Genomic DNA, 25237 nt, shown 5'->3' with positions numbered 1-25237 from the left:
TACTTAACACAGATTATAAGATAATAGCTAAACTATTAGCAAAGAGATTAGCAGATTATATACCTAAAATGGTAAATCTAGACCAAACTGGATTTATTAAAAAAAGAACAACAGACAATATTTGTAAATTTATTAACTTAATTCATGCAGTAGAAGGGAGTAAAGCGCCAACAGTAGCAGTTGCTTTAGACGCAGAGAAGGCCTTTGACAGAGTAGAATGGAATTATTTATTCAAAGTATTGCAAAAATTCAGTTTACCAGAGAAGTATATTAATTGGATTAAAGCATTATATAAGGGCCCATTGGCAAAAGTGACAGTAAATGGATATATATCAAAGCAATTTAATTTAAGCAGATCAACAAGGCAGGGATGCCCACTATCACCCTTATTGTTCGCGTTAGCCATAGAACCACTAGCAGAACTGATAAGAACAGAAAATAAAATAAAAGGGATAAAAATAAAAGACAAGGAATATAAAATCAGTTTATTTGCGGATGATGTTATAATATATTTAACAGAACCAGAATTATCAATAAAAGAATTACATAAGAAATTGAAGGAATATGGAGAAGTGTCGGGTTACAAGATTAACGCAAATAAAAGTGAAGCAATGCCAATGAATAATGCGGATTTCTCAAAATTTAAGAAGGAATCACCATTCAGATGGCAAATGCAAGCAATAAGATACATAGGTATACAAATAAATAAAAACCTCGGCCATCTATATAAACTCAATTATTATCCACTAATGAAAAAAATTACAGGACGATTTAGAGCATTGGAATGATTTACCACTAACACTAATAGGAAGGATAAACTGTATTAAAATGAACATTTTCCCAAGGATACAATACCTATTTCAGGAATTGCCAATACACTTGACAGAGAAATTCTTCAAGGAGATAAAGAAAATAATAAGGAAATTTTTATGGAAAGGGGGGGAAACCGAGGATGGCACTAGATAAATTAACAGAATGGTATAAACAAGGAGGCTTACAACTGCCAAACTTTAAAAATTATTATAGAGCCGCACAATTAAGATACCTATTAGATTTTTATCAAACAAGGGAAAAGCCAGATTGGACTAGATTAGAACTAGATAAAATAGGGGAGAAGATACCTGAACATATATAAATGGGATGAAAAATTGGTACAACGTAGGAGTTCTCCAGTATTACATCATCTGCTCAATATTTGGAAGAAGATTCATGTAGAAAGGAATAAAACAAATTACCAATTACCAAAACTAATACTGACGCAAAATCAGTTAATCCCTTTTACAATAGATAACCTTTTCTTTAGAGAATGGGAAAAAAAGGGATCAAAAGAATAGAAAATTGTTTTTCAGGAAATAAATTACTATCCTTTGAACAAATGAAGGATAAATAGAATATAATTCAAGATACAGTGTTGGTATACTAGCAACTGAGATCCTACTTTAAGGACAAATTGGGAAGCAGTCTGAGGTTACCAGAGGGAAGTAATTTTGAATATGTGATTACAGATACAATGATAATCAAAAAATTTATAACAAATATGTATATTAAACTGCAAGAAAAGGAAAATGAGGAAACAAATGGTAAAACTAAACAAAAATGGGAACAAGATTTAAACATAAAGATAAAGAAGGAAACATGGGAGAAGTTGTGCTCTGGAACTATGAGAAATACAATAAACACGAGGTTACGTATGATACAACATAACTGGATACACAGGCTATACATTACACCTCAAAAGTTAAATAAATTTGACCCAACAGTATCTAACAGATGTTTTCGTTGTAAAAAAGAAGTGGGAACAACAATTTATGCAATCTGGACATGTGAGAAAGTATAAAAATTTTGGGAAGATCTTAACCAGATATTAAATAAAATTACAGAAAACAATATACCAAAAAACCCAGAGATCTTCCTCCTAAGAAACATAAAAAACAAAGAATTTGGACTTGATTTGGATGGTGCACAAAAAAGATTTATGATACCTCTAGCCGTAGCAAAAAAATGTATTATGTCAACTTGGAAATTAGAAGATAACTTGAGAATACAACAATGGTATATAGAAATGAATAAATGTATTCCATTAGAAAAAATAACATATAATTTAAGAAATAATATTGAAATATTTGAACAAATATGGGAGCCATACATGAAACACAATAGAGAAAACCTACCGGGGACGTCTATCACCTAAAATAACGAAAGGAGAAGGAAATGAGAAGAATTGACTCAGTGGAATTTCTTGTTTATTTTTATTGAATGACAACATTGTTTGATGGGTTTAATGTATCTTAGATTCTGTACTTTAAATGAATGGGTGGGAGGTAGGGAGGGTGGGATGGGAGGAGAGGGGGAGGAGAAAATGACACTGTATATATTTGAAAAGGAAAATGTATGTATCTTGGTCAATGTGGTTTATGGTGTGAAAAATAAAAAAATTTTTAAAAAAAGATATATGGAAAATTCTAGATTTTTTGGCCAAAAATAGTGGATTGATTTTTACGAGTATATGCTTTTCGTTCATGAAAAGCACTCAGCATTCAGAAAAACATTCAGCAAGCTGGCAGCATCTGTGGAAAGAGGAAACTGAATTAGTGTCTGAATTAATACTAGTCTGAAATCCTTCAGTACTGGGAAAGAGGGAAAGTAAGTTGGTTGTTGGTTGTGGAAAGTAATGTCTCTCATAGGATGAGACCAAATGGGTTCATGGAAAGAGGAAACCCTGAGGCATCATCACAGATGGATGACTGGCAGAAACAACCAGTTCTGATAGAGTGAAAGAGAAAAGGTTACAAAAGTTAGAGAATTTAATATCAGATTCAGAAACTGCAATGTGCTTAGGCAGAAGAGAATAGCACAGGAACATGTCCTCTGCCAACCATAATGCCAACTTAAACTAATCCCATTTTCTTGCATGTGGTGTTTCCCTCCATATCCTGCCTAAATGCTTCTTAAATATTGTTATCATACTTTCCCTGACAGCATGTTGCAGGCATCAACAATGCTCCATGTGTTTTTTTAAACATAGCTGCCATACAAATCTCTAAAAACTTTCCACCTTTCATCTTAAATCTGTGCCTTCTAGCATCTGTTATTTCCATCTTTGGTGGACTGAGTGACAACCTCACATATATTCTCGTGTAATTGTCGACATACCACCCCCCCCGGCCCAAATATTGCTTGTTTTTTATATGATCTGAGTAAAGGTCGATTGCCCAAAATCTGCCTGCCCACCTGAGCTCCTCTTGCCCTGATGTAAATCCTTGCCCCGATCACCCACCCATCTGAGCTCCCTGAATAACATGATACAAGTACAAGCCCCCTAAATTTGACCTGAAAAATTGGTCCAAAAAACTCAACAATTACACAAGTATATATATGGGGTGTCTTTTTTCTTTCGAGATATATTTATTGAGCATCAAAAACAACTTAGTACACATTATACAGATGTACATTATGCTCCTTGTTTATAAATTAAACAGAAAACCCATCACACACTTACACAGATATTCACATGCACCCTCAGATACACATCCAGACCTCCCCACCCCTTGACCACCTTGGCACCTTTTATTTACGTTATTTTAGACTGTCTACAAAGCCTCAACATCCTCCTTGTAATGTGCTGACCAGAACTGCACATAAAAATATGACCTAACCAAATGTTTATACAGCTTCAATATGACCTGCTGACTTTTATATTCAAGACCCCAACCAATAAAGATAACTATGGTCTGTACCTTCTTTGCCACCCTGCATGCTCATATTGCCACTTTTGTGAAGTTATGAACTTGACTTCAAGATCCCTCTGTACATCAGTGCTTACCAGGGTCCTACCATTTACTATATATTTTTGCATTTAATCTTCCAAAAGTATAACATCTCTCACTTGTCCTGATTGACAAATGAGGTGTTGTTTCTCAAGCAATATGTCAGGCCTCGTTTTCAACAGTTTAGGAGGCCACAAATTGGGAAGTCAGTAGGATGTAGAATGAAAGTAGCAGGCAAGCAAAAACTGAGTTGTCTCTTGCAGAATTGAACACGGGTGCTCTACAAAGCAATCGCCCTTTCTCTGTTTGATTTCTCCAATGCACAGGTGATCACACTGAATGCAGAATGTAGTACACTAGATTGGAAGAAGTGAATTACTGCTTTTCCTGGAAGGGCTGTTTGGGTTCCTGGGTGATGAGAAGGAAAGGGATGCAAGGACAGGAGTGCCAAATCCTGTGATTGCATTGGAAAGTGCCATAAAAATGGGAAGTGAAATGTGGGAACGAGGAATGGATCAGGGAATCTCTAAGAAAGAAATTTTTTTGAAATGCTGAAGATTGAGTTGTGCTGGGAGAATGTGTTGACTAGTGAAATATTGTTAGGGTTGGTGTAAATTGCAAAGAATGAAGCAGGAAGTGGAAGGGGATTCAGTTCTGGAAAGGGACGGAGGGTGAGAACAGATATGGGAAAGGAACAAGATCAGATCAATTATCCTCATGAATGAATTGGGCTATCAGTAGGTCTTCAGTAGTAGAGGTACGTGGATAATTTATTTGAAATGGAGAACCAGGCAATGCCAGTCAGGGTTGGCCTCGCTTAATAGATGGCAGAAATGAGATGTTCAAGCTTCAGGCTGATTATGTCTGCACAGCTTTTTTTGTCTGGAAGGTGCTTGGGGATCAATTAGTGACTGTGGGGAGAGAAACAGAAAAAGTTTGAGTTCAGATGATTTTTCCAGTTCTCTTCCAAATACTAATCTGGGTGTTCTTTAATTCCAGGAATGACAGGTACAGTTTCTTGGATTGGCTTCACTTGCTTTCTGGAGGGCCAGTGCAAAGAACTCTTCCACAACTAAATTTCCAGTGGATTTTGTACTGATGGCTGGGAGGAAGGGATCAAATAAAATTAAATTCTGAAGTTTGTTGTGATATTTTAATAATAATGATGGCAGTTTGCTTTTTCCAGCTGCCAAGTTGCTTTCCTGTGACCTGCTTTTAGGGCTATAAATTGTCGGTGTTTTGGGAGCTTCTGTGTGAAACGATTGTACAGAAACCTGCAGTTCCATGGATCCTGTCATTTTTGTGCAATGTATGTGGCCAAATAAAGTATTTGGCTCAAAAATAAAATTCTTCGTTAAGTTCCCTGTGTTTATTTTTATTGAACATGTCAGTTACACAGAAGATGGAGATACAGGATCAAAGGAAAGGAGTTAAAAATTAATGTCTGCATTCCACTCAAGAATAGAATACAAATTTTCTCCCCCAGACCATGGTTTCATTCTCTCCTTACCTTGAGGTCATGACTTATTCTTTATGGAGTGTCTGCTTCCCCTCCAGAACACAAGTTCCTTTCACACACTCTCTTGGGGATAACAGCAGGTTATTTGTTATTGGCAGATATGACCAAGGACAATCGTCCAGGGAATCTTGAAGAAAGAAACTTCTTTGAAATGCTGAAGATTTGTATTCCAGTCAGGATAGAAACGCAGGTGGTTATTTGTCCTGGTCACCCTCACCTACACAACTAGTTCTCTCTTCACCTTTAACATTTAATTTTCAGAATCCTAATAAAGAGTAAATAACTGATCCCAAACATTCTGTTTACTTGCAGATTCTGATTTACCCACTGAGATTTCCACCAACAATACTGTAGTCACTTCCCCCCCAGCTAACCTGGGCATGTGAAGAAATGTTGAAGTCTTAACTCTTGGGCAAGTTCTTTAGTACTGTGCAAGATGGTTATTGTCAACACTTGAGCACATGCAGCTGTTCACTGGGGTAATCTTAAGTGGGTGCAGCTACATCTTTGGTCATGAAAAATGACAGTAATACAAAGCAAAGCGGTCCATTTGTTCCAGAGATGGCCCATCTCTGGATACATTCCCCCCCCCCCCCCCCCCCCCAGCTCCAGCACAAGATGCGACTGAATATTGAATCTCCTAAATCTGTCATTTCTACTGCTTAGGACAAGGAAAGCAGGTGCACAAGTGAGTTATCCTCCAGTTTACTTCACAACACAAATAATTGAATGGAAACCAGCTGTCCCCATCTAAATAGTGTTTAGACTTCTGTCTAGATGCCGACCCAATATTCTTGCAAGATTGGACCTTTTTGGCTGTTCGTTCTTTCAGTTGCACAGCAGGACTCAAGATTATTTAAAATGTCAATAAATTCCATCATCAACAGGTTAAGAAGAAAGATGCCAAATAAAAAGGAAGTTGAAGCAGTGAATCCATTTCCTGTAATTATCACGTTTACCCATTTGTGCAAGGCATGACAGACTGGATGCAAAGATTTGACACCAGTCAACAGATGCTGGAATCCAGAGCAAAAACAAACTGATTTTGCTGACTGACCTCCTCCAGTTCTTCAGTTCATATTTGCAGATGAAGGATGCATCACTGGGTGTAGGTGTAATGTGAAGTTCACTTTCCCCTGAGTGTTTCTAGTATTATCTGTGGAGGATGTATCTGTGCTTTGCATTCAGAACGGTGAAAGCAGAGAGTGAGGTCTGCGCTTGAAAGGGTGGAAAAGATATTCCAAAATAATAATGGAAACACTGCTATGCAATCAACACGGCCACGTTTAAGGGGAAGGAAGTGTAAGGAAAGGGGATGCATGTTTTACACAGAATGGTGCGTGCCTGGAGCGGATTGCCAGGTGTGGTGGAAGCAGATATAATAGTAGCTTTTCAGAGGCTTCTGGAAATATGAATACGAAGGGAATTGTGGGGTATCTATCAAGTGCAAATCAGCAGTCTTTGATTTGGACATTTAAATTCAGAACACACATGGTCTGAGGGGCCTGTTCATCTACTATATTGTTCTATGCTCTGTGTTCTATATATTTAAAATACAAATTCAACATTTCATAGAATGAGATTATTAATAATGTGAAACCAACAGTGGATGCCAACTTGCTTTTAAGCATTAAATTTGTTTTCTGGTCCAGGTCTCTGAATTTCTAGCTCAGTGAAGTAACCCCAACATTTCGGTGCATTATGATGCAAAGATATTTGTCGTGGAGACGAATCTACATGAGTTTTACAATTCAATTATTATCAGTTTAATTTTTTTTATCGGTCGACCTTCGGTTTGAAGAAGACAAGTTGGTGTGCAGCTCATCTGTGAACACGAAGGTGACTGCAGTCCCAGTCTGGAATAGCAAAGTCGAGCACAATGGGGGCACTAAAGGTGGCTGCTGCTCTCCGATGAAAGAGAGTAAATGAGCATACTGCGGTGCGCCAGCTCTGCAGATGACTCACCCACTTTGTTCCAGTTTACAATGCTATGTGACTTCCTCCTTCAGAAACTGCTCTTCAAACTCCCTGTTACTTCTCTCCCAGGCGCCTGGCTAACAAGGTAAGCGTCTAGTCTCGTGATTTCTAAATTGAATCAAGACACACGGGTGCTGAGAGCTTGCAGCCCAAACAGGGTGCTGAGACGCAGATCCACTATAGTAACATGCGAGAGACTTGGATGTATCCATAGGTCCAACTGAGGCAGGAAGATAGGCTTCAGATAAGCGTGGCCCTAATAGCGCTGTCTGTAGAGAGTTTGTACATTCTCCCCGTGTCGCGTGGGTTTCCCGCCGGGACTCCGGTTTCCTCCCACTGTTCAAAACGTCCCGGGGATTGTAGGTCAATTGGGCATAGACTCGTGGGCCGAAATGTCCTGCATGTCTAAAGGTGACATTTAAATCCACTCCAGTGTGTGATGATATCGTATTGGTGAAGTGAAGATTTCGGTCTGAAATCCATCGCTGAGCATCCGTTCTCTATTTCAATAAACATGGACAGTTCTCTTGATGTTTAGGCCAAGTTAATCCAGTTTCGGACAATAACTACAATCACCCGTCAAAAAACGTGGGGGTGATTTTTAGAACCATAGAGCGCAGAAATAGTCCTTTCGGGCCATCTAGTCTGTGCTGAACTGTTATTCATCATTGTCCGGTACCAGGACCATGCCCCTCCTATCCATGCACCGATCCAAATGATTCTTAATTGTCCAAATCGAAGCCGATTTGCCCATTTTCAGCTGGGGGTGAAATCGTTTTGAGATTACGTGCGACTTCATGCCAACCATTTTCAAGGCAGGGAGAAGGGAGGAATCTCATTTTAAACAATCCACCGCATTCTCCCTGCCTCTTTGACTTTATTCAAACAAACCTGTGTCGGTGTCTTTAAGCCGGATAAGGCGCCCCCACTTCGGCGGTGGCCCCATCGGAACAACTCATGCGACTGAACGTGATCCAAGTCTCCCGGGTCAGTCAGCATCCGCGGACCCTTGTGCGCCAGCGAAGGGAGCGAGGAGCACACAAGGCTGCCCCTCACAGGGACTCGGCTGCACGTCCGCGACCCAGTCCTTTCCGGAGGCACAGGCGGCACCTTGGACATCCCAATGCCTTCTTCGCCGTGTCCCTTCTTCCCCTCGCTTCAATCCCCCACCCCGGGAGCTTTGAGGCTTCTTCCCCTCGCTTCAATCCCCCACCCCGGGAGCTTTGAGGCTTCTTCCCCTCGCTTCAATCCCCCACCCCGGGAGCTTTGAGGCTTCTTCCCCTCGCTTCAATCCCCCACCCCGGGAGCTTTGAGGCTTCTTCCCCTCGCTTCAATCCCCCACCCCGGGAGCTTTGAGGCTTCTTCCCCTCGCTTCAATCCCCCACCCCGGGAGCTTTGAGGCTTCTTCCCCTCGCTTCAATCCCCCACCCCGGGAGCTTTGAGGCTTCTTCCCCTCGCTTCAATCCCCCACCCCGGGAGCTTTGAGGCTTCTTCCCCTCGCTTCAATCCCCCACCCCGGGAGCTTTGAGGCTTCTTCCCCTCGCTTCAATCCCCCACCCCGGGAGCTTTGAGGCTTCTTCCCCTCGCTTCAATCCCCCACCCCGGGAGCTTTGAGGCTTCTTCCCCTCGCTTCAATCCCCCACCCCGGGAGCTTTGAGGCTTCTTCCCCTCGCTTCAATCCCCCACCCCGGGAGCTTTGAGGCTTCTTCCCCTCGCTTCAATCCCCCACCCCGGGAGCTTTGAGGCTTCTTCCCCTCGCTTCAATCCCCCACCCCGGGAGCTTTGAGGCTTCTTCCCCTCGCTTCAATCCCCCACCCCGGGAGCTTTGAGGCTTCTTCCCCTCGCTTCAATCCCCCACCCCGGGAGCTTTGAGGCTTCTTCCCCTCGCTTCAATCCCCCACCCCGGGAGCTTTGAGGCTTCTTCCCCTCGCTTCAATCCCCCACCCCGGGAGCTTTGAGGCTTCTTCCCCTCGCTTCAATCCCCCACCCCGGGAGCTTTGAGGCTTCTTCCCCTCGCTTCAATCCCCCACCCCGGGAGCTTTGAGGCTTCTTCCCCTCGCTTCAATCCCCCACCCCGGGAGCTTTGAGGCTTCTTCCCCTCGCTTCAATCCCCCACCCCGGGAGCTTTGAGGCTTCTTCCCCTCGCTTCAATCCCCCACCCCGGGAGCTTTGAGGCTTCTTCCCCTCGCTTCAATCCCCCACCCCGGGAGCTTTGAGGCTTCTTCCCCTCGCTTCAATCCCCCACCCCGGGAGCAACGCGTGAGCTGCCTCTCCCGGGCATGAGGTGAATTGAGCGAGGAGACTATTTAATCACAAGAAACAAAGAATGAATGTTTCAGAAAATCGCTACCCGCATGGAATTGGTTTGAAGGATGCAAAGGTTAAAGTTTAATTCATAAATCATCGAGACGAGGGGTTCATTTCTGTCGGAGATGTCCCCCTGACCGCCAGCAGAACGTGAGACATTTTCCTCCTTTTTTATTATGTCATTCGGAACCAATATTTTGCCACGTCCAGGTCACTTCAATGGAGGGAGTTAGTAAGGAGGGGGGATGGGACGGGAGGAGCTGAGTGCCTGAGTCAGGGACCAACACATCAGGAGCTGCAACAGCGAGGAGCTGGCGGAACTCGAGCAGCTCAGTCCGCGCTTCGGCTCGGGGAAACTGGGGGCGGTGAGAGGGCGCTGGGAACGCGGGCTGAAGACGCAACTTGGCTGAATTCCTCACCTCTGGCCTTTGTCTGGAAGGGTCCCGCTCCCAGTATCCGTCAGGATGTCCGATCAACATGACTCCGATGCAGAAGACTTGTGGAACATCTTGGAGAATTACAGGGCGAGACTAACTTCGGTGATCGAGCCTTGCAGAATCACTGCTTACCTCCGCCAGTGCAAGGTCCTCAACCACGACGATGAGGAGCAGATCTTCAATGACCCCAGTCTGGTCATCCGAAGGCGGAAAGTAGGTGAGTGCCTTGGGGAAACTGCCTTCCATCATGACATTGTCACGGGTTCCCACATCTCCAAGGCCGTGAACATTTAACGTAAGATTTTAAACTCCTTCTCAGAGTCCACAGATGTATCTAACATCATAAAGACCCCCCCCCCCCCCCCCCATCTCTTCTCACTACTATTTCAAGAGCAGTTTCCAGCAGCTATCAGCCTCTTGACCTTGTTACACTAATCAGGGACTGTCCTACACCACAAAATGACTGTGGGCACTATTGCAAGTTACTTTTTTTTACACAGGATTACTGTGAATATTTATTATGCATTAGTGCCTTTTTTTGTTCAATTAAGTTGACTAGGAGCGCTAACAGCTTCTGTCTTGTGACCTCTGTACACAACAGCCTCCTATCTACTGGCAACTTGCCACTAAAGCCACAAGGCAGAGTGACTCAGCAGCACCCTTGGGTCTCCTGAGAAGCCCTGGCCTACTCAATGTAGGTCGTTAGTACTTCAGATGTCATGATACCAGGTCACGTGTTGTGTGTCTCTATTAAGCCTGATAACATTGTCATGAATGCTCTTCTCTTCCCTGGCTGATAACTTCAGGTGTGGTCTTGTTATTTCAGCATGATGGCAGATGAGTCCAAACGTCTTCCGCTACACTATTCTACTTATTGTACACATAATTCATTTGCAGCAAGTAGACAATAAACTCATTAGGGTGATTTTTACTGTATATAATAAGGCATAGAACAGGATCCCATTTTTTGTAATTTTTATTTATCATTTTAAATATATTTAACAATCATACCAAATACAAAACATCAAGGGAACCCCTCCCTCTATGTCATATTAAACAGAGAAAGAACAAAGAAAAAGAAACAAAAAAAAAATCCCATTGTCAGTGTGTACAGTAAAATGTATGGAGACACGAAAATACCACAGTGTTAAAATCTTTGCAGAGGTCTACAGATTAGCCAGTAGCAATCATAACTTTATATCAGTGCCATTGAGGTACCTATATGTTCTAAATAAGGCTGCCAGATTTTTAGGAAGGTGTTTTATCACTTCCTGAGATTGTATCTGACCTTTTCAAATGAGATGCAGCTATTCATCTCCAAAGACCACCTATCCATGAGTAGGTGGGAGTCAGACTTCCAAGTTACTGCAATGCACTTCCTGGCCACGCATCAGGGAATTTCTGTGAATTTAATTTGAGAATTAGTTGTGACCTACCAACCATGGTCAAGTTCCCCAGAAGACAAAGCTCGGGTCTATTGGGAAGGTGACTCCCATGATCTTGGGTTAGGGTGTCACAGAGATCATACCTGAAGGGCCTCACCTTTGTGCAAAGCCAAGTAGAATGTAAAAAGGAACCAACCCCTTCTTTGGCTTGGCTTCGCGGACGAAGATTTATGGAGGGGGTAAAAGTCCACGTCAGCTGCAGGCTCGTTTGTGGCTGACAAGTCCGATGCGGGACAGGCAGACACGGTTGCAGCGGTTGCAGGGGAAAATTGGTTGGTTGGGGTTGGGTGTTGGGTTTTTCCTCCTTTGCCTTTTGTCAGTGAGGTGGGCTCTGCGGTCTTCTTCAAAGGAGGTTGCTGCCCACCAAACTGTGAGGCGCCAAGATGCACGGTTTGAGGCGATATCAGCCCACTGGCGGTGGTCAATGTGGCAGGCACCAAGAGATTTCTTTAGGCAGTCCTTGTACCTTTTCTTTGGTGCACCTCTGTCACGGTGGCCAGTGGAGAGCTCGCCATATAACACGATCTTGGGAAGGCAATGGTCCTCCATTCTGGAGACGTGACCCACCCAGCGCAGCTGGATCTTCAGCAGCGTGGACTCGATGCTGTCGACCTCCGCCATCTCGAGTACTTCGACGTTAGGGATGAAAGCGCTCCAATGAATGTTGAGGATGGAAACACATCTCTGATAACTCAGATCTATATTGGTGTAATTTTTGTGGGGTGAGGTACAGTTGATGGAGAAAATTATAATGGACCAATCTATACCTGGCATTGATAGTAGCCCACAAACTTCCCTGACACAGATCTGAGCTGAGTTGTTTGTCAATTGTTGTGTCTAAGTCTTATTCCATCTCACCCTAGATTTATGGCTGGCTTTGGGCTCTCACTCATCAATAAAAAAAAGTATTTTAGAAGTGTTGTCTTACAGTGTGTTCAAAAAAACAGAAATGGATAAGGAGGAAAGGTGGTAATGAGGAAGCGGAAGGGAAAGATAAACAAAGTATGAAATGACTATGTTGTACTATATGACTTTAAATATTAATGGAATACATAAATTTACTGAAGAAAGAAAAAATTGATATAGCATTTGTGCAAGAAACACATCTGACTGAAGTGGAACACAAGAAATTAAAGAGAGACTGGGTGGGGCACGTAACGGCAGCATCATATAATTCAAAAGCCAGAGGAGTAGCTATATTAATCAATAAAAATGTACCAATCAAAATAGAGGAAGGAATAATAGACCCAGCAGGGAGGTATGTAATGATAAAGTGTCAGCTATATTCAGAATTTTGGAATTTGCTCAATGTATATGCACCTAATGAAGAGGATCAAAAATTTATGCAAAATATCTTTTTGAAGATTGCAGATACGCAGGGGAATATACTGATAGGAGGGGACTTTAACCTTAATTTGGACTCAAAGATGGATAAAACTGGAAAAAAGACTAGCAGAAAGAACAAAGTAACCAAATTTATGGTTAAATCGATGCAGGAAATGCAACTTTTGGATATATGGAGGAGACAACACCCAAAGGAGAAGGAATACTCGTTATTCGGGTAGACATAAAACATATTCAAGGATAGACCTGTTCCTGTTATCAGCCCACATCCAAGGGAGAGTTAGGAAAACGGAATATAAAGCTAGATTGTTATCAGATCACTCACCCCTGTTATTAACAAAAGAGCTGGAGGACATCCCACCAAGAAGGTATAGATGGAGATTAAACTCCATGCTACTTAAAAGACTGGATTTTAGAGAATTGAGCAACAAATTAAAATGTACTTTGAAATAAATACAGAATCAGTGGAAGATAAGTTTATATTATGGGACGCAATGAAAACGTTCATCAGAGGGCAGATAATAAGTTATGTAACTAAGATGAAGAAGGTCTGCAATTGGGAAATAGAACAGCTGGAAAGGGAAATAGCAAGTACAGAAAAAGAATTAGCAATAGGGAAGATACAACAAAAAGAAGAGAATTGGCGGACAAAAATAATATATGAAACACTACAAACATACAAGGTGGAGAAGAACATAATGAAGACGAAACAGAAGTATTATGAGCTAGGAGAAAAAATGTACAAAATACTAGCTTGGCAGCTTAAGACAGAACAAACTAAAAGAATGGTATTAGCATCAAGGAAAAAGGACAAACAAATTGCATATGATCCAACGGAGATCAATGAAAACTATATCGAACTGAGAATGAAGGGAAAGAAGACAAAATAGATGAGTTTCTAGCTAAAATTGAACTACCAAAATTGCAAGAAGAGGAGCAAAATAAATTAATAAAACAAATTGAAATAGAGGAAATACAGGATATATTAAAAAAACAACCAAAAAATAAAACGCCGAGAGAGGATGGACTCCCAATAGAATTCTATAAAACATTTAAAGACTTAGTGATACCTCCTCTCCTGGAAGTAATGAACCAGATTGAAGAAACACAAAACATGCCAGATTCATGCAAAACAGCAATAATTACAGTAATACCAAAGATGGGGAAAGATCCACTAACACCAGCATCGTATAGACAACACATGTCAAACTCTGGCCCGCGGCCCAAATTTGGCCCGCAATATAATTATATTTGGCCCGCAAGATCATTTCAAAAATGTATTAGAGGTGGCCCGCCCTGCAGCGAGAGCCGATGCTGTTTTTTGGTAATGTCACCCCTTCATTGCACATCCTTCCCCATTGTAACACGAGAAATTGTAACACGAGAAGTCTGTCGATGTCATCAGCCGGCAAGCCAGTTGGAAGGCTCCCCGCACAACCAGTCACTTCTCCCACCTGTCGAGCGGTGCGGCGGATGGGCGAGCGCCTGTGATTTCCTGTCGGCGCGACGGGCATGGCAGGCTGTGCACGGCCCCCGGGCAGCGCGAGCCCCACGCGACTGGCACCGGACGGCCCTTCCACAGCGCGAGCGCACTTCTCCCGGTCACCACGGCCTTCAGCGCTTGCACCGGCGCGGACCCCAGGGACGGCTGGTTCAGTCCTGCATGTGAAGAGAGAGATGGTGGCTGTCCGCAAAGGCTGATCGGCAGCGCGCTGGGCCTGAGTGGGTGGGTAAGCAGGGGTGGGCAGAGGGTGTAGGTGAGGAGTAATGGGCAGGGGAAGTTATGGTGGTGCGAGAGGCAATTAGAGGGAGGGATGAGTAGAAGGAGGGGTGGATAGGGAAGAGGTAAAATGGGTAGAGGGAGGAACAGGTTGAGGGGAGAGGCAGTAGAGGGGTGTGTATAGGATGGGGTGGATAGAGGCAGAGCGATTGGAGTGAGGGGTGAGAGGTTTGGTAAAGGACTGTTCAGGTAGACGGATGGTGGGTCGAGGGTGAATAGAGGCCTAGAACCTGAGGAGTGAGCAGGAAATGCTGAGTCCTGATGCAGGCCAAAATGGACACAGCCTGTGAATGCTGACTACATCTCCACAGGGACCAAATATGTTTCCCTCAGGTCAAGCAAAGGGTGAACTTGAGCTACCTACTCTTGACCTGTAACATTATCCTCCTAAAGTTATATCCTAAAGTTTAACATTACATATGTTGAAAGAAGAGAAAACATGCAGATGTTGTTGAAAATTTTCAATAAATAGTTAGTTCGGCCCTCGACTTAGTCCAAGTTTTTAATTTTGGCCCTCCGTGAATTTGAGTTTGACACCCCTGGTATAGACCAATATCTCTACTTAACACAAAATATAAGATAATAGCTAAACTACTAGCAAACAGATTGGCTGACTGTATACCAAAAATAGTAAAACTCGATCAAACTGAATTTATTAAGAAAAGACGAAAAATGGACAATATCTGTAAGTTCATTAACTTAATCCATGCAGTACAAGGAAACAAGACGCCAACAGTGGCAGTTGCCTTAGACGCAGAGAGAGCTTTTGACAGAGTAGAATAGAATTATTTATTCAAAGTACTACAGAGGTTCAACCTACCAGAGAAATATATTAATTGAATTAAAGTATTATATAAGGGACCATTGGCGAAGGTGACAGTAAATGGATATATATCAAATCAATTTAAATTAAGCAGATCAACTAGGCAGGGATGTCCACTATCTCCCTCACTGTTTGCGTAGCTATAGAACCATTGGCAGAACTGATAAGAACAGAAAATATAAGAGGGATAAAAATAAAAGAGAAGGAATATAAAATCAGTCTATTTGCAGATGACGTCATAGTATACTTAACAGAACCAGAAATATCAATAAAAGAATTACATAAGAAATTGAAGGAATATGGAGAAGTATCGGGGTACAAGATCAACGCAAATAAAAGTGAAGCAATGCCAATGAATTATGCGGATTTCACAAAGTTTAAGAATCACCATTTAGATGGCAAACACAAGCAATTCGATATCTAGGTATACAACTAGATAATAATCTAGGCCATCTATACAAACTAAATTATCAGCCATTAATTAAGAAATTACATGACAACTTGGAACATTGATAGGAAGGGTAAATTGTATTAAAATGAATATCTTCCCAAGGATACAATACCTATTTCAATCATTACCAATTCATCTAACAGAAATTCTTCAAGGAGCTAAAGAAAATAATAAGGAAATTCTTATGCAAAGGGGGGAAGCCGAGGATAGCGCTAGATAAATTAACAGAATGGTATAAACAAGGGGGCTTACAGCTATCAAACTTTAAAAATTATTATAGAGCAGCACAATTAAGATACCTGTCAGATTTTTATCAAACAAAGGAAAAGCCAGATTGGACCAGATTAGAGCTAGATAAAATAAGGGAGAAGGTACCCGAACATATACTATATAAGTGGGATGAAAAGCTGGTGCAACATAGGAATTCACCAGAACTGCACCATCTGCTCAACATTTGGAAGAAGATTCACGTAGAAAGGAATAAAACAAATTATCAACTACCAAAACTAATATTTTTTTTAAAATTTTTTATTTTTCACACCATAAATCACATTAGCCATGATATACACTTTTTCTTTTTCACACATATACAGTGACTTTTTCTCCCCCCCCCCACTCCCTCCTCCCAAGCCACCCCCCCCTCCCTCCTCCCAAGCCACCCCCCCCACCCTCCCCCTCTCATCCATTTTAGGTATACAATCTAGGTTGCATTAAACCAGTCAGACAATGTTGTCATTCAACAAAAATACACCAGAAATTCTACTGAGTCCATTCTTTCCTTTCCTTCTCCTTCCATCAACTTAGGTAATGTTTGTCCCCGGTAGGTTTTCGCTATTGTATTTAATGTAAGGCTCCCATATTTGTTCGAATATTTCAATATTATTTCTTAAACTATATGTTATTTTTTCTAATGGAATACATTTATTCATTTCTATATACCATTGTTGTATTTTCAAATTATCTTCCAATTTCCAGGTTGACATAATACATTTTTTTGCTACGGCTAGGGCTATCTTAACAAATCTTTTTTGTGCATCCTCCAAATCAATTCCAAATTCTTTGTTTTTTATGTTACTTAGGAGAAAGATCTCTGGATTCTTTGGTATATTGTTTTCTGTTATTTTATTTAATATCTGATTGAGATCATCCCAAAATTTTTCTACTCTCTCACATGTCCAGATTGCATGAATTGTTGTTCCCATTTCTTTTTTACATCGAAAACATCTATCAGATACTGTTGGGTCCCATTTATTTAACTTTTGCGGTGTAATGTATAGTCTGTGTAACCAATTATATTGTATCATACGTAGCCTCGTATTTATTGTATTTCTCATCGTTCCAGAACATAATTTCTCCCATGTTTCCTTTTTTATCTTTATATTTAAATCTTGTTCCCATTTTTGTTTAGTTTTACCATTTGTTTCCTCATTCTCCTTTTCTTGCAGTTTAATATACATATTTGTTATAAATCTTTTGATTAACATTGTATCTGTAATCACATATTCAAGGTTAATTCCCTCTGGTAAACTCAAATTGCTTCCTAATTTATCCTTCAAGTAGGATCTCAGTTGGTAATATGCCAGCGCTGTATCTCCAGTTATATTGTACTTATCTCTCATTTGTTCAAAGGATAAGAATCTACTTCCTGAAAAACAATTTTCTATTCTTTTAATCCCTTTTTTTTCCCATTCTCTAAAGGAAAGGTTATCTATTGTAAAAGGGAGTAGCTTATTTTGCGTCAATATTAGTTTTGGTAATTGATAATTTGTTTTATTTCTTTCTACATGAATCTTCTTCCAAATATTGAGGAGATGATGTAATACTGGAGAAGTTCTATGTTGTACCAATTTTTCGTCCCATTTATATAATATGTGTTCAGGTATCTTTTCCCCTATTTTATCTAATTCTAATCTCGTCCAGTCTGGTTTTTCCCTTGTTTGATAAAAATCGATAGGTATCTTAATTGTGCGGCTCTATAATAATTTTTAAAGTTTGGCAATTGTAAGCCTCCTTGTTTATACCATTCTGTTAATTTATCTAGTGCTATCCTCGGTTTCCCCCCTCTCCATAAAAATTTCCTTATTATTTTCTTTAACTCTTTGAAGAATTTTTCTGTCAGTTGTATTGGCAATGCCTGAAATAAGTATAATATCCTTGGAAAAATGTTCATTTTAATACAGTTTATCCTTCCTATCAGTGTTAGTGGTAGATCTTTCCAAAGCTCTAAATCGTCCTGTAATTTTTTCATTAGTGGATTATAATTGAGTTTATATAATTGGCCTAGATTTTTGTTTATTTGTACACCTAGGTATCTTATTGCCTGCATTTGCCATCTGAATGGAGATTCCTTCTTAAATTTTGAGAAATCCGCATTATTCATAGCCATTGCTTCACTTTTATTTACGTTTATCTTGTAACCCGACACTTCTCCATATTCCTTCAATTTCTTATATAATTCTTTTATTGATAGTTCTGGTTCTGTTAAGTACACTATAACATCATCCGCAAATAGACTGATTTTATATTCCCTGTCTTTTATTTTTATTCCTTTTATATTATTATCTATTCTTATCAATCCTGCTAGTGGTTCTATAGCTAGCGCAAACAATAAAGGTGATAGTGGGCATCCCTGCCGCGTTGACCTGCTTAAGTTAAATTGCTTTGATACATGTCCACTTACTGTCACTTTCGCTATATAATGCTTTAATCCAATTAATATACTTCTCCGGTAAACTGAATTTTTGCAATACTTTGAACAAATAATTCCATTCTACTCTGTCGAAGGCCTTCTCTGCATCTAAAGCAACTGCTACTGCAGGTGCTTTATTTCCTTCTACTGCATGAATTAAGTTAATAAATTTACAAATATTGTCTGTTGTGCGTCTTTTTTTGATAAATCCAGTTTGGTCTAAATTTACCATTTTCGGTACCTGTTCTGCTAATCTGTTTGCTAATAGTTTAGCTATTATCTTATAATCTGTGTTTAGCAAAGATATTGGTCTATATGACGCTGGTAAGAGTGCATCTTTCCCTTGTTTTAGTATTACTGTAATTATTGCTGTTTTACATGAATCTGGTAAGCTTTGTGTTTCATCAATCTGGTTGATTACATCCAGGAGGGGCGGTATTAATAAGTCTTTAAATGTTTTGTAGAATTCTATTGGAAATCCATCCTCTCCTGGTGTCTTATTATTTGATAATTTTTTTATTATCTCTTGTATTTCTACTGTTCCAATTCGTTCTGTTAATTTATTTTGTTCCTCTATTTGTAGTTTTGGTAGTTCAATTTTAGTCAAAAATTCATCTATTTTCCCTTCTTTCCCTTCGTTTTCAGTTCGGTATAATTGTTCATAGAATTCTCTAAAGTTTTCCTTAATTTCTTTTGGATTATATGTAATTTGTTTGTCTTTTTTCCTTGATGCCAATACCATTTTCTTAGCTTGTTCTGTCTTAAGCTGCCATGCTAGGATTTTGTGCGTTTTTTCACCTAGTTCATAATATTTCTGTTTTGTCTTCATTATATTCTTCTCTACCTTATATGTTTGTAATGTTTCATATTTTATTTTTTTATCCGCCAATTCTCTTCTTTTAGTTGTATCTTCCTTCATTGCTAATTTTTTTTCTATGTTTACTATTTCCCTTTCCAACTGCTCTGTTTCCTGATTATAGTCCTTCTTCATCTTGGTTACATAACTTATTATTTGCCCTCTAATGAATGCTTTCATTGCGTCCCATAGTATAAACTTATCTTCCACTGATTCCGTATTTACTTCAAAATACATTTTTAATTGTTTTTCAATAAATTCTCTAAAATCCTCTCTTTTAAGTAGCATGGGGTTTAATCTCCATCTATACATTCTTGGAGGGATGTCCTCTAGCTTTACTGTCAATATTAAGGGTGAATGGTCCGATAGTATTCTCGCTTTATATTCTGTTTTTCTTACTCTATCCTGCATACTAGCTGATAACAAAAATAGGTCTATTCTTGAGTATGTTTTATGTCTAGCCGAGTAGTATGAGTATTCCTTTTCTTTTGGGTTTTGTTTCCTCCATATATCCAAAAGTTTCATTTCTTGCATTGATTTAATTATAAATTTGGTTACTTTGTTCTTTCTGTTAATTTTTTTCCCCGTTTTATCCATATTTGGATCCAAATTCAGGTTGAAATCCCCTCCTATTAGTATGTTCCCTTGCGTATTAGCTACCTTCAAAAAGATATTTTGCATAAACTTTTGATCTTCTTCGTTAGGTGAATATACATTAAGTAGATTCCAAAACTCCGAATATATCTGACATTTTATCATAACATATCTCCCTGCTGGATCTATTATTTCCTCTTCTATTTTAAATGGCACATTTTTACTAATTAATATAGCCACTCCTCTTGCTTTTGAATTATACGATGCTGCTGTTACATGTCCTACCCAATCTCTCTTTAATTTCTTGTGCTCCAATTCAGTTAAGTGTGTTTCTTGGACAAATGCTATATCAATTTTTTCCTTTTTCAGTAAATGTAATAGTTTCTTCCTTTTAATTTGGTTATGTATTCCATTAATATTTAAAGTCATATAGTTCAGCGTAGCCATTTTATACTTTGTTTATCTTCTCTTTCCGTTTTTCCATCATTACCTTTCCTCCTTTTCCATTTCTGTTTTCTTATTTTTAACTCTTTATAAGACAACATTCTTACATCATCCAACATTTTCCTTATTCTCCTATTTATATCTTCTTTATCCCCAATCTCCCCTTCCCCTCCTGAGTTGTCCTTTATCCCTTGTCGGACAACCACATCTCCCCTCTCCATTTGGGTTTGCGAATCCACTCGCAAGCGTCAACTGATTTTGCAGTGACCGCTATTTCCCCCCACCCAGCCCCCCCCAGAAAAGATTTCACTTTTCATATGTAACAAAGGTCACTCTTTTAATTCCCTCCTTATTCTCTCTATTCCATTACCTTCTCTTATTAATTCTTGTCTATACTATCTATATTTTCCTCTAAGTACAGATACATTCACGTATGCACATTGTATCTATTCACTCTTATACCTCTTTACCCACATACATATCAATCGTGATCATTTTTACTCTCATTACCCGTCTTCATCCCTCAGTCTGTTTTCGTAATCGTTCTGCAAATTTTCGTGCTTCTTCTGGGTCCGAGAATAGTCTGTTTTGTTGTCCTGGAATAAATATTTTCAATACCGCTGGATGCTTTAGTATAAATTTATACCCTTTCTTCCATAAAATCGCCTTTGCTGTATTGAACTCCTTTCTCTTCTTTAGGAGTTCAAAACTTATATCTGGATAAATGAAGATTTTTTGCCCTTTATACTCCAGTGGTTTGTTGCCCTCTCTTACTTTTTCCATTGTCTTCTCCAGTACCTTTTCTTTTGTAGTATATCTTAGGAATTTTACTACAATAGATCTTGGTTTTTGTTGTGGTTGTGGTTTAGAGGCCAATGCTCTATGTGCCCTTTCTATTTCCATTTCTTGCTGTAGTTCTGGACATCCTAGGGTCTTAGGGATCCAATCTTTTATAAACTCCCTCATATTCTTGCCTTCTTCATCTTCCTTAAGGCCCACTATCTTTATGTTATTTCTTCTGTTATAATTTTCCATTATATCTATTTTTTGAGCTAACAGTTCTTGTGTCTCTATCGCTTTTTTATTAGATTCCTCCAATTTCTTTTTTAAGTCTTCTACCTCCATTTCTGCTGCTACTGCCCGCTCTTCCATCTTGTCCATTTTCTTTCCCATTTCTGTTAAGGTCATATCTATTTTATTCATTTTCTCTTCTGTGTTGTTTATTCTTTTTCTTAAATCATTAAATTCCTGTGTTTGCCATTCTTTAAATGACTCCATGTATCCTTTAATAAGAGAAAGTACCACCTTTATCTTGCCTTTCTCTTCTTCTTCTATTTCACTGTACTCTTCCTCTTCCTCTTCTTCTTCCTCTGGGTTGGCCATCTGTTGTTTCTTTGTTGCCCTTTTCTTCTCTTCTTTCTTGTTTCCATTGTCTTCTGTGTTCTCTTCTTGCTGCAGGTGTTCTGCAGCTGTCGTTGCCAGCTGTGGAGATCGACTCCCCAGCTGGTCCCCCCTCCCGTCGGTGAGTTTTTTTTCATGCGCGGTTGCGCACTTTTACTCGGCTCAGCGAGCCATTTTTGTAGTCCATTATCTACCGACCTGAGGGAGCGGGTTTCTCTCTCCACTGCGGGCCTCTTCGAACAGGTAAGGCCTTCACCTTCTTCCTCCGTTGTCTTCTCTTCCTCTCTTCTTACCGTTGCTTTTGATTTTTCTTTTTTTGTCGCCATCTTCTTTCCACCTTTATACTCACTTTTCTTTAACTTTTATTTCTGTGCCTTTGTGTTTTCCTTTGTTTTTCCCGACTTTTCTGGAGAGGGCTGGAGTTCACCGTCCGGCCACTACTCCATCACGTGACTCCTCCCTACCAAAACTAATATTGACGCAAAATCAACTAATCCCTTTCACAATAGATAGCCTTTCCTTTAGAGAATGGGAGAGCAAAGGGATCAAAAGAATAGAAAATTGTTTTTCAGGAAATAAATTATTATCTTTTGGACAAATATGGTATAACTCATAGTACAATGTTACCACCAACTGAAAACCTACTTGAAGAACAAATTGGGAGCAGGCTTAGGTTACCAGAAGGAAGCAGCTTTGAATATGTGATTACAGACACAATGATAATTAAAAGATTTATAACAAACATGTACATCAAACTGCAAGAGAAAGAGAACGAGGAAACAAGCTGTAAACCCAAACAAAAATGGGAACAAGATCGAAACATAAAAGATAAAGAATGAAACAAGGGAAAAGCTATGCTCCGGAACTATGAGAAATACAATAAACACGAGGTTATGCATGATACAATATAATTGGTTACACAGGCTATACACCACGCCCCAAAAGTTAAATAAATGGGACCCAACAGTATCAGACAAATGTTTTCGCTGTAAGAAGGAAACGGAAACAACAGTACATACAATTTGGGCATGTGAGAAAATGGAAAAGTTTTGGGAAGATCAAACCAGGTATTAAATAAAATCACAAAAAGCAACATACCAAAAAATCCAGAGATTTTTCTTCTATGTAATATAAGAAGTAAAGAACTTGGACTCGATTTGGATGGAGCACAAAAAAGATTTATTATGATAGCCTTAGCTGTAACAAAAAAATGTATAATATCAACCTGGAAATTAGAAGATAGCCTGAGAATACAGCAATGGTCCATAGAAATGAATAAATGTATTACATTGGAAAAAATAACATATAATTTAAGAAATAACATCACAGTATTCGAACAAATTTGGGAACCGTACATGGAACACAACAGAGAAGTCCTACCGCGGACCTCTACCGCCTAAAATTACAGAAGGAGAAGAAAACGAAATGAACTGATCCAGTATGTAAAAGTAGATGACACAAATTTCTTGTTTATTTTCATTGTGTGATGACATTGTTTAATGGGTTTAATGTATTAAATATGTTGAACGTTGAATGAGTGGGGGGGGTTGGTGAAGGAGGAAGGGAAGGGAGGGGGGGAAAAGGGGAGAGAATGACACTGTGTATATTCAAGAGGGAAATGTTTGTGTGTATTTTGATCAGTATGGTTCATAGTGTGAAAAATGTTAAAAAAAATTTTTAAAGTACATTCTAGAAATCAACTTGTATACATATTCCTCAAGGAGTAGTTTCTCCGGGAGAAAAGGGGGAAAATGTCACTGTGTATATTTAATGAGAAACATCTGTACATATTTTGGTTGATATGGTTCATAGTGTGATAAATAAAAAATTATTTTAAAAAAGTAGTTTAGTGAGTCCCAGAAGAGTCAATTCAGGGTCCAAATTGGCCCTAAAGAAGGTTTGTAACTGAAGGTAACAAAAAAAGTCTTATTGGGCAAGTCATACTTCTTTTTCAGCTGTTCAAATGACATGAAAAGTCCTTTTTCATAACAATTATCTAGATGTTGTATCCCCTTATGATGCCAGGTTTCCAAAATTTTATTGTTCAAAGTCATGGGTATAAGTTCATTCTGATTTAAAGGTATCCTCGGTGACAATCCTCTTTTCAGTCCAGACCCTCCACAGGTCTCATCCCATATTTTAACCGTGTTTTAAAATGGAGTTGTCTGTCCTGCTGGCTATAGTTCTGGAATTCCATTTATAAATGAAATCATTATACACCTTCTCTTTTAGATAGATAGAACAAGATCTTATGACATGTAACTACTGGGAGGACATGGTCAGCAGACATCTCAGTCAGGGCAGCTGGACTTGCCTTGTTTCTCCAAAGTTCTGGATTTCCTCTGCTGTCTTCTCCACGATTTTGCCCAAGTTTATGGATGGGTTTGCCGTTAGGGAAGCCCCCAAGTTAACCACTGGCTCAGATATCCTTTAACTTGTGCATCAGGATGTTATAAAAACAGGTAGCAAAACAGACCTGATGGAAAAGGAACCCACCTCTTCTTTAGGAAAGAACTAATTTTATAAAAGGAATCCAAATGGTATCAGCCTCAAACTTTTAACAATTCTTTCTTTTTTTGGCCTGTCTATACTTTATCAATAATTCAGTTTTGAATTTCGAATTATTCCTTCTCTAACGTGTCACAGAGACAGGTGTTGTGTGTGAAAATGTAGAAAAGGGAACTGAACTCAGCACAGAATGATTTCCCAGTAGACCCTAATATCTTTGCAAGTTTTATCGATTTAAAAAAAAAAATCTATTCCCTTTTATTTGCTGCAATATTATTTCTTACAAATTGGTTCAAGGCTGAAGGAGAATATGAAGGTTGATGAATTTAACCCAATGTCCTGAACATTTGCACCTCAATTAAACACTTTAAAGGCTTCTGTCTGTGGACTTTTCCTGCATGGAAACTAGTTCCTCTGTGACTTGCATTTCAAGAATATACTTAATTGATTGTAAATTAGTTTGGGAACATCCTAAAATCATGAGAGATGCTGTAGAAATGTACACAGAGCCCAGTCCTAGACTGGTGCTCAAATCCATCTGTTGATTTAGAATTGAGGCAAGTGAACATTTGGAACCGAACTGGGTGCAGAACTGGTGCAGTGATCCTATGCCCATCAGAAAACTAGTGGGGACCTTGGCTGATGCATTAGTTAATCCTAGTCGAACTTGGCCTGCAGAAAACATAGCAGAGATGGAGTGAAAGGACTTGGATCAGATACTAATCATCCCTTGTTGTGTTTGCAGGTATGCTGCTTGACATTCTCCAACGGACTGGCCGCAAGGGCTACATTGCCTTTCTGGAGAGCTTGGAGCTTTACTACCCCGACCTTTACAGGAAGATAACAGGACAGGACCCTACTCGCACATTCTCTGTCATCCTCGGTAATGAAAGGC

At 39.6% G+C, this 25237-nt stretch overlaps 2 protein-coding genes across 17 annotated transcripts in view; both read left to right on the top strand.

Moving 5' to 3' along the window:
* The window catches only part of snapc4 (small nuclear RNA activating complex, polypeptide 4), an 83465-nt gene extending 78336 nt beyond the window's left edge, over positions 1–5129 (top strand). For all 7 annotated transcript variants that reach the window (XM_069919675.1, XM_069919668.1, XM_069919703.1 and 4 more), the window contains one exon: positions 4767–5129. Coding sequence is in view for 1 of the 7 variants with exons in the window: in XM_069919683.1 (XP_069775784.1) it covers positions 4767–4772 (6 nt within the window). In the remaining 6 variants the exon portion in view is untranslated. The remainder of the gene's footprint in view (positions 1–4766) is intronic.
* Positions 5130–7254: 2125 nt separating this feature from the next.
* The window catches only part of card9 (caspase recruitment domain family, member 9), an 81536-nt gene continuing 63553 nt past the window's right edge, over positions 7255–25237 (top strand). For 8 of the 10 annotated variants that reach the window (XR_011351949.1, XR_011351938.1, XR_011351937.1 and 5 more), the window contains exons 1-3: positions 7255–7348; positions 10010–10224; positions 25088–25225. Coding sequence is in view for 4 of the 10 variants with exons in the window: in XM_069919760.1 (XP_069775861.1) it covers positions 7272–7348; positions 10010–10224; positions 25088–25225 (430 nt within the window). In the remaining 6 variants the exon portion in view is untranslated. Of the gene's footprint in view, positions 7349–9477; positions 9721–10009; positions 10225–25087; positions 25226–25237 lie in introns of those variants that run through there. The other 2 variants (XR_011351940.1, XR_011351939.1) reach the window with 2 other exon arrangements.

This window comes from Narcine bancroftii, chromosome 1 (genome assembly GCF_036971445.1).
Source record: "Narcine bancroftii isolate sNarBan1 chromosome 1, sNarBan1.hap1, whole genome shotgun sequence".
Lineage (NCBI taxonomy): Eukaryota > Metazoa > Chordata > Chondrichthyes > Torpediniformes > Narcinidae > Narcine > Narcine bancroftii.
Note: the sequence above shows the minus strand (reverse complement) of the source record. Positions and strands in the feature narration are given on the sequence as shown.